Here is a 9,548-nt window from a genome sequence, read left to right as displayed (position 1 = left end):
TGAGCATTTTGCTGACCAATGGTCATGCCTTAACTTTGACATTTCTGTATTGCATTAGTTTTTATTATTTCTCATGTGGATGTAATAATTTTTGACTTCTCAGTCAGAGTTAAATATCTTCTTTTTTTTTTTTTGGCTCATTTCATCCGGAAAAGAACCTGCCTAATAATTCTGCACACCTTAATAAGGTGTTTTTCATTTCCAGCCTTCATGGACAATTATATATATCACTTATAAATGATTAAATACAAAAATAATAGTAGTTATTAAGATTGATGTGGTTTGGAATTGGTAAAATGTGCTTGGAAAAAAATATGATCAGAATATCAACGTGCATAATAATTATGCACGCACTGTAAGTGCTCCCTTTACACAGAGTGCCGCTATATTGCGAAATCGAAAGTGAAATTGAACAGCAAGCACTTATTCAAATGCGATTTCAATACCCCACTATCATATATTGATACGGCTCCCTGATGTGCGAAAATTATGGCTTCAAGTACTTTCAAGTACTTTCAAGAAGCGTGGGAACCCTGTTTAATGTTGAGCACTGCGTCTCTTGTTTATTAAACTGACTACAGCATTTCCAACATGAAACATACTGTCTCACACCGGAATCCATTGAAGGCGTGTTGGATCAATTACAATATAGACTAGAAAAAAATATAGATCCTATTTTTTTTTTTCAGTCCTGAAATCTAGAAACTGATGATGGAATGAAGATGCAGTGAATGTTCTCGTAAAGGCAACAGGCAAGATCAATAATGATATCAGCATATTATTATGTTTTCAGAAGATAAATGCATCGTTCTAGTTGTGGTGTGGATTTGGAGAACTTTAGCGTCTTTATTGTGAACAGGCTTTAACACTGGAGCTCCTCACAGATCTGCTGCTATGTAGGAAGTGAGATGACTCATCCATCCAAATGACTTGTTTTGCATTTTCGCATTTAGAATCTCATGCACATCAGTCATTACGAGAACTTCCTTAATATGAGTGCACCTCTAGAGGAGTAATATAGCTCACGGCCAAAACACAATCAGACAGCTACATATGAGAGTCAAACAATGAGGAAAACATCCATACTGCATTACACATGGATAATCACTGCATGTCAGTCTTTGTGTCTTTGTGTGTGTGTGTGTGTGTGTGTGTGGAGTGCTGGAGCTCACCCACAGAGGCGGGCATCTCCCCCCACTGCAGCACCGTCTCCTTGGTGATGCGGCCACAGGTGTCAATATAGACTCCCTCATCCTCGTAACACACCAACAGCTCCATCCCACTGCTGCTGGGGAGGATGATGATGGCATGCGGCCGAATCACACCTTGGATCTGAAACACACAGACATTCCGTTATAAAGAGATTAAGTACATTTACTGGTCACAGCACATAATACAGCAGGTCACCTGGTCATTACATGAAAGTACAATTTACATTTAATTAAAGTCAATTTAATTATGTTTTTTTTAAACAAAGGAGCACATATAACAACATTTTTAGAGAAGCAAACTTTGGAAATTGGAAGGACAAGCACTTTGTCTGAAATAAACGGTCATAAATAACATACAGCTACATATATTAGGTTGTAATATCAAGCTAAGAGGCAGCCCTGATGAAACAAACTACTTATTTTTCTTATATACCAACTGATTGTTTATAAATTAATGTGTTCTATTCAAGAAAAAACTATCTGCAAGATAGACAAGCAAATGAAACCTGTATCAATTCATATCACAGGAAATTTAATACAAAGTCAAATCAGATGTTGCATCTTAAAAAATAAATAGATAAATAAATAATGTACATAGTATTTCAATATCAGAGTTCTGTGTAGTCCGGCGGTCCCATGTCCAGTGATCCTGGAGGTCTCAGGTCTTGCGGTTCCGCAGGTCCTTCCAATGTCCTCAGAGCTTTCGATGATGCTACCACCATCCTGTGTGTGCCATGCATATATCTCTGTCAGGCACAGAGGCAGCATCCACTGCCTCAAGTCTGGTGGTCCCGGAGGTCCCAGGTCTGGTGGTCCTGGAGGTTAACAGGTCTGGTGGTCCCGGAGGTCCCAGGTCTGGTGGTCCTGGAGGTTAACAGGTCTGGTGGTCCTGGAGGTTAACAGGTCTGGTGCTCCTGGAGGTTAACAGGTCTGGTGGTCCTGGAGGTTAACAGATCTGGTGGTCCTGGAGGTCCCAGGTCTGGTGGTCCTGGAGGTTAACAGGTCTGGTGGTCCCGGAGGTCCCAGGGCTGGTGGTCCCGGAGGTCCCAGGGCTGGTGGTCCCGGAGGTCCCAGGGCTGGTGGTCCCGGAGGTCCCAGGGCTGGTGGTCCCGGAGGTCCCAGGGCTGGTGGTCCCGGAGGTCCCAGGGCTGGTGGTCCCGGAGGTCCCAGGGCTGGTGGTCCCGGAGGTCCCAGGGCTGGTGGTCCCGGAGGTCCCAGGGCTGGTGGTCCCGGAGGTCCCAGGGCTGGTGGTCCCGGAGGTCCCAGGGCTGGTGGTCCCGGAGGTCCCAGGGCTGGTGGTCCCGGAGGTCCCAGGGCTGGTGGTCCCGGAGGTCCCAGGGCTGGTGGTCCCGGAGGTCCCAGGGCTGGTGGTCCCGGAGGTCCCAGGGCTGGTGGTCCCGGAGGTCCCAGGGCTGGTGGTCCCGGAGGTCCCAGGGCTGGTGGTCCCGGAGGTCCCAGGGCTGGTGGTCCCGGAGGTCCCAGGGCTGGTGGTCCCGGAGGTCCCAGGGCTGGTGGTCCCGGAGGTCCCAGGGCTGGTGGTCCCGGAGGTCCCAGGGCTGGTGGTCCCGGAGGTCCCAGGGCTGGTGGTCCCGGAGGTCCCAGGGCTGGTGGTCCCGGAGGTCCCAGGGCTGGTGGTCCCGGAGGTCAACAGGTCTAGTGGTCCTGGAGGTCCCAGGTCTGGTGGTCCTGGAGGTTAACAGGTCTGATGGTCCTAGAGGTTAAAGGGATAGTTCACCCAAAAATGAAAATTTGATGTTTATCTGTTTACCCCCAGGGCATCCAAGATGTAGGTGACTTGGTTTCTTCAGTAGAACACAAACGAAGATTTTTAAGTCAAACCGTTGCAGTCTGTCAGTCTTATAAAGCAAGTGGATGGGAATCACAGCTTTGAGAGTAAAAAAACATACACAAACAAAACCAAATTAAACCCTGCGGCTCGTGACGATACATTGATGTGTAAATACATGAAACAATCAGTCTGTGGAAGAAACTGAACAGTATTTATATTTAATTCCTGATCAGTGGTTTTCTGCTCCGCCATGGTCTCCTGATCCCCAGCTACTTTCTGCTCAGCCTTGATCTCCATCTCCACCAGCTCCGCCTTGGTCCCTTGCTCCATCAGGACCCCGTGTTGTCCAGGTCTTTTTCCACTTCATGGTCCTGTCCCTCAATCCCTCTCCCTAGTACCCTTCAGTTCGATCAGCCTCCTGGACTTGTTTTTTTGTGTGTTTAGGGGTGTCATGAGTTGCCCCTTAAGTAGGGGGCTCTGTGCTCTTGTTTTATAAATTCTTTTAGTTCGTACTTCTGTTTAGTTCCTGTTTCCTGTTCTCTCTCTCGTTAGTCATATTGTTTTCAGCCATATCTAGTTAGCTTTGCTACCCCTGTGTATATATAGCCCTTTTGTTTCCTAAGATCCTTGTCATGGTTTTCTTTCTTTATTACGAAATAAGGACATTACACATACAGTTGGTCCTTTATTATGTATTTTTATGGTTTGAATGATTCTTATGGTCTATGTAAAGGTTATGACTCTCCTCTGACATTCTAAATGCTCCTAATGTGTGTGCACTACCTTGGATGGGTTAAATGCAGAGGACAATTCCAAGTATGAGTAATGATATTTGGCCTTCATGTCACTTCACTTCATAAAATGGCATGGCCACTATTGCCCACTTCTGGGTTGTGCTGTGTATTTTAACTGGGTGTTATTATAATTTTACAAATGTGTCATGTATGAAAACAGTTTCATATTTTTACATTCACCATATCTTTTTTAAACTGTTGTTAGTTTCTTCTTTAGACATTTGTTTAACGCATTTTCAACTTTAACCCTATTGTAGATTTGGCTTATTCCAGTACCTGTTCTGCCGGGAATATAGTTTAAGGCAGACTCTCCCAGCCTTCCTGCAGAGAGGAGGGCATCTGTGAGTTGTTAAAGCTAAATCATTTTTTCTACTGTTTACATTTTCTTGGTTCTTCACAAATAACAAGAGTGTACTATGTTTAGCATTTGTGTATATATATATATATATATATATATATATACACAGTATATATGTATATATATTTCTATTTATTCTTTTCTGCTCCTCACCTATTTGTAAATAGCACCCCTATCTGATCAAAAAAGGCACTGTGTTGGGATTATTCTTATCTACGCCTATATCCATCTGTCACCTCCTTAATGGACTACCCTACAGCACAACTGATATGATAATTAAACATGATGATATGTAAATGCGTCAATCCCAAATGCTGACTGTGTGAACAAAGTCAAGGCTGAGCCACGGAGAGGTTTTTAGTGCAATGCCATGCAATTGCTATGGTGCTCTAAATCAAATAAGGAAGACATACAAAACTGTGCAGAGCCATGGGTCCTCAGGGTTAGAGTTAAGAATATTGTACTTGGTGGTTGCCAGAGCGTTGCTTCAGTGTTTAGAGAGGTTTTTAGTGCATTTTTGCTTTCTGTCCTCCCCCTAGGCATGATATCTCTTCTAGTGTGTTCAGCAGCAGCAGCAGCCTCCCCCAGTTCTTAATGCCTTTAATTTATTTAGGGGGCGCTGTTGGCCTACTTGTAATAAAATGAAAAGTAAAATACACAGATAGCATTAGGATTGTGATTCTGAATATATAAAGCAGTAACTAATGTCATAAAATCATGAGCCTGTTTTGATTTAAAGGTCAGAAGCTATAGCTTACATCAATAAAAATCACAAACGTGACACTTGCAAATTAAATAATTTTATATATACAGATGTATTCATTAATGTGTACTATATTTTTTAACAAATTATGAAAACTTAAATACAAGGAGCTCTAAAAGATTTTCAGAATTTTTACAGCTCTTTTGCTTTACAAATGTTAAATCTACAAATAAAATGCCAGAATTAAAAATAATGAGTTTAAAATCTCTGCACAGGAAAGACTTGGTGTTCTTTCCAAACAAAACAAAGTATATCGGTATCGGTATCGGCATCGGCTATCGACCAAAATGAGTTAAAAATTACCAGCATATCGGATATCGTGCATCCCTAATTAGTGTTAAGGGTTTGTTCAAATCAATAAGAGCAATAGTAACAACTGAAATACGTCATTATTTTAGTGTTCATAAAATGAAGATGAAGTCCTTATCACACACCACTAATTACGTAAATGCACTAACCATGTAAGTCTGTTTATTCCTTTACAGTGAGGGTAAACACATTTTAGGGTTTTAAAATCAAAACTTGCAGTATGCGTTAAGCTAATATAAAACATTTTCCTAACCATTTTTTGCATGCATGTCTCCCAAGCTCATGACAGCAAAGCATTAGAACTAGGGCTGCACGATTAATCGCATGCGATATTTAACGAGCATCTTGTCAGAAAGCCGGTTCTGTAATCAGCGGTAAATCTCCATCACCTGCGGGCTTTCACATTGAGCAGCATTAACTACACAGAGCCGTTGTTCACTGACGAGCTGCGCAAAAAATCGCAAGAATATGAACGTGGTTTTGCGCAACTCGTCAGTGAACAACGGCTCTGTGTAGTTAATGCTGCTCAATGTGAAAGCCCGCAGGTGATGGAGATTTACCGCTGATTACAGAACCGGCTTTACTGATAAGATGCGCGTTAAATATCGCATGCGATTAATCGTGCAGCCCTAATTAGAACAGATATTCTCAGTGGTTTGTACTTACATGCCTGTCATTAACACAATCACACGCCTCCCACTGTACTTGCCTGACTCAGAAATAAATTCCCGCACACTGTGCTGCCATCCCTCTGTAGAGCCACCACAATCCTGAGCATCAACACGGGCATCCAGAGCCGCAGAGCTATCCTTATCCTCTGCCGCGGGATTCTCATGAGCACCAGCCACGCAAACACGCCGCCACAGAGAGCGTGTGTTTCCAAGTGGGAGAGGCAGATTTACACCACACAAAGAGCAGCTTGAGCGCAAGAAAGAGTTTGCTAATGACTGTGTGCAAGTGAAAGACAACAACTGTGTGAAAGATGAAAAAAATGCAACGCGTGTGTGTGTGTGTGTGTGTGTGAGAGAGAATGTGGAAAAGTGACAGAACGGATGAACGACAGAATGGGAGGGAATGGATGAGAAAATGTTGGTATGGAAAGCTACATGATCTAGTGCAGCCCAGCCTCCAGTTCTGTTCTCACCACTAGTTCACGCTAAATTTATCTACTGCCTGTTATTAGAAAAAAACTGTCAAATAACAGGTCATTTCAATGGGCTTATGCTCTGGGAATGTAGCGAAGCCTGCAGAGTTATTTCTGGACACAAGATCAGTTCGGAGAAACTAGCACACATACAGATTGTGAGGGTGAACTAGTCTGTAAGTATGTGGGACGGCTCACTGGAGTGTGGGCCGGTGCTGGAGGGGGCGGCAGAGCCGTGGGTGAACACCACACTCATCGCTCTTCCTCTCTGTGAAGGGTACGCGGCTGTGTGGGAGTGTGGGGACGTCAGCAGCGGAGAAAACGCAGCTCTATAGCATCACAACATTATGTTATACATGCTGTGCATATTTATACAAGCTCTAAATTGTAGTGTTTGGCAGAAAAGAAATGTGTGCAATTTTTTCAGGTCACTGCATTTTCAGTTGCATGCTTTTGTTTAAGGGTGAATCTCATGAAACAAAGGGTGAATCTTTAACCCCACAATAAAAATCATTTTGATTCCTTGTGAGAAAAGGTGCAACAAATCTATATGTGATGGTTTTGAAATGTTATCCCTTAATAGCCTGGCTTCTCTCAAGGTTTTTTCTTCATTTCAGATGAGAATAAAACTTGAACTGAATTTAGCTGGAGAGTGACCATTGACATTTGTATTGACTTTTATCATATTGGATGAATTTTGCAACATCAACACTGTTGTTGATTGAACCATCAACTGAAACAACTGCTCAAAATGATAACTGTTGCATTGAGTGTCATGAAGATCATGTTTCAGAATAATGGGATCCACTGACACCAATTACCATTGAACATGAACAAACTGGACTACATCAGCACGGTTTCTGTGGTCCCAAATACCAGTTTTCCAGACGATGTTTTCAGATCTGACATTATGTCTGCAGGCTCTTGTAATGCACTTCTTGTTTTACTGTACTGTAGTTTTTTCTTTGATTTGATTCAAATAAACCTATTTGATTATATTTCATCAATACTGTAAATGTCTGAATTTGTTCACTGATTGACTGTGTCTGTATTATTCTCTCTTGCAGTGATGCATTTACCTAAATTAATGTTTCTATGGTATTTCATGATGATAAATGAGTTCTTTGAACAAATGGTTCAGCAAGGTCGAGGTTTCTTTAGCGATATGAAAGCACAATGTGAACACTGTTACACGTGAGAAGCCAAAGTGACTAAACAAACTGCATCAGGCTACCAACAAAATATAGCACAAAAAAACCCTATAATTTCTATAAAAGGTGGCAGATATACATTGCCCCACCATCAGTGCAGTCAACACTGGAACGCATATTATAACAGCGTTACAGCTGATTATTGCCAGGTTTACTCCGCTATCTAGCATGCTAGCACATCCCAAAAATTTCCCATGCAGAGAGTGAATGCTAATGTGAATGTGCACACAGATGATGACAGTTCAAACTTGCAACAGTAGAGATTTATTCACAATGTAACAGCAGTACTTCACTTATTAAACTTGTCTGAGTTGCAGGTTTTATTGATGTGAAATGTGCCAGAAATGTGAAGAATACTCACATGACTGGGCAGGTAAAGATCGAAGGGCGTCCCTGAATCCACATCGATAGCATGAAACCCAGAGTGAGAGCCGTAGATGACCTTTAACCTCTGTCCGTTCTCCACCGTCAGGTCGACTGAGAGGGGCTTCTGGGGCAGCGAGCTGAACGACTGACACACATGCACAACAACTCGGTTATGGGGAAAAAAAGCATGAATATAAAAGTCATGTAAAAATCATATAAAAATCATGTTTTTTTAATATTCATTATTCAGTTTTTTTCTTTGTGGTGTGTAAAGACACTGGAGGTTTTCTGTCAGCCACATTCTTTAACCTAACACACCCATACATGTTCTAGATATGTGCAGTTCATTTGTGACGCGTGAATGGAACCACACACACACACACACACACACAAAATGATGAAATATAACACTAACATAAAAAAACAGAAAATTAAATAATGCAATATAATACAGAAGTAGAAATATAGAGAAAAAAACTATTGTTTTAATGAATGTACAGTTATGTTATTTACAAGTATACAGTTTATGTAGTTTACAAATGTACAATTTTCAGATGCTATATATAAATGAGTCAGTTATAATGGACAATATATAGTTATGAAAGTTTTAATTATTCAGGCTGAATATAGCCTGCGGGAAAAAACTGTTCTTGTGCCTGGCAGTTCTGGTGCTCAGTTGCAGTGCATCCGTTTGTATCCAGGGAGAAGAGCAGTGGGGAGAGAACAGATCCCTGAGGGGCGCCAGTGCTGATGGTGATAGTCTTGGATGTGAGTTTCTCAGCCTCACTAGCTGCTGCCTGTCTGTCAGAAAGCTGGTGATCCACTGACAGATGGAGGTGGGCACGGAGAGCTGTGTGAGTTTGTCTGAGAGAAGGTCAGGCATGATGGTGTTGTAGGCCGAACAGAAGTACACAAATAAGATCCTTGTGTAAGTCTCAGGTCTGTCGAGGTGTTGCAGAATATAATGCAGTCCCATGTTGACTGCATCATCCACAGACCTGTTTGCTCTGTAGGCAAACTGAAGAGGATCCAGCAAGGGTCGAGTGATGTCCTTAAAGTAGGCCAGGACTAGTCGCTCGAATAACTTCATGACCACAGACGTGACAGCGACAGGTCTGTAGTCGTTAAGTCCAGTGATTTTGGGGACTGGAATGATGGTGGAGCGTTTGAAGCAGCAGGGAATTTCACACAGCTCCAGTGATCTGGTGAAGATCTGTGTGAAGATGGAGGGCAGTTGGTCAGCACAGACTTTTAAACAGGCAGGTGAAACACCATCTGGGCCTGAAGCTTTTCTAGTCTTCTGTCGTCTGAAGACCCGGTTCACATCCTCTACACAGACCTTAAGCGCAGGCTGAATGGTGGGGGAGGGAGGGGGGTTGCAGGGGGCTTAGTTGAATGAGTGAAGTGTAGATCAGAGATACTCCACAGACTGTGGGGGTGGTGTCTTGTACAAGGTGATGTTCTTCAGACCAGTCCATACTGACGCCGGATCGTTGGCTGAAAACTGTTTTCTCAGCTTTTCATAGTAGCTTTTTTAGCCACTCAGATCCCCTCTGATCTGATCTCTGTTTCTGGTCTGGTTGTACAAGATTTTATCCCCACA

At 42.7% G+C, this 9,548-nt stretch overlaps 1 protein-coding gene across 1 annotated transcript in view; it reads right to left on the bottom strand.

Moving 5' to 3' along the window:
* Nucleotides 1–9,548, bottom strand: part of LOC107688581 (mitogen-activated protein kinase kinase kinase kinase 4-like) — a 55,290-nt gene that overhangs the window by 5,396 nt on the left and 40,346 nt on the right. Inside the window, exons 30-31 of the mRNA XM_016486287.1 lie at nt 7,941–8,090; nt 1,173–1,332 (exon numbers count right to left, since the gene is read on the bottom strand). Coding sequence (XP_016341773.1) covers nt 1,173–1,332; nt 7,941–8,090 — 310 coding nt within the window. The remainder of the gene's footprint in view (nt 1–1,172; nt 1,333–7,940; nt 8,091–9,548) is intronic.

This window comes from Sinocyclocheilus anshuiensis, unplaced genomic scaffold, assembly GCF_001515605.1.
Source record: "Sinocyclocheilus anshuiensis isolate Anshui unplaced genomic scaffold, SAMN03320099.WGS_v1.1 scaffold557, whole genome shotgun sequence".
Taxonomy (NCBI): Eukaryota; Metazoa; Chordata; class Actinopteri; order Cypriniformes; family Cyprinidae; genus Sinocyclocheilus; species Sinocyclocheilus anshuiensis.
Note: the sequence above shows the minus strand (reverse complement) of the source record. Positions and strands in the feature narration are given on the sequence as shown.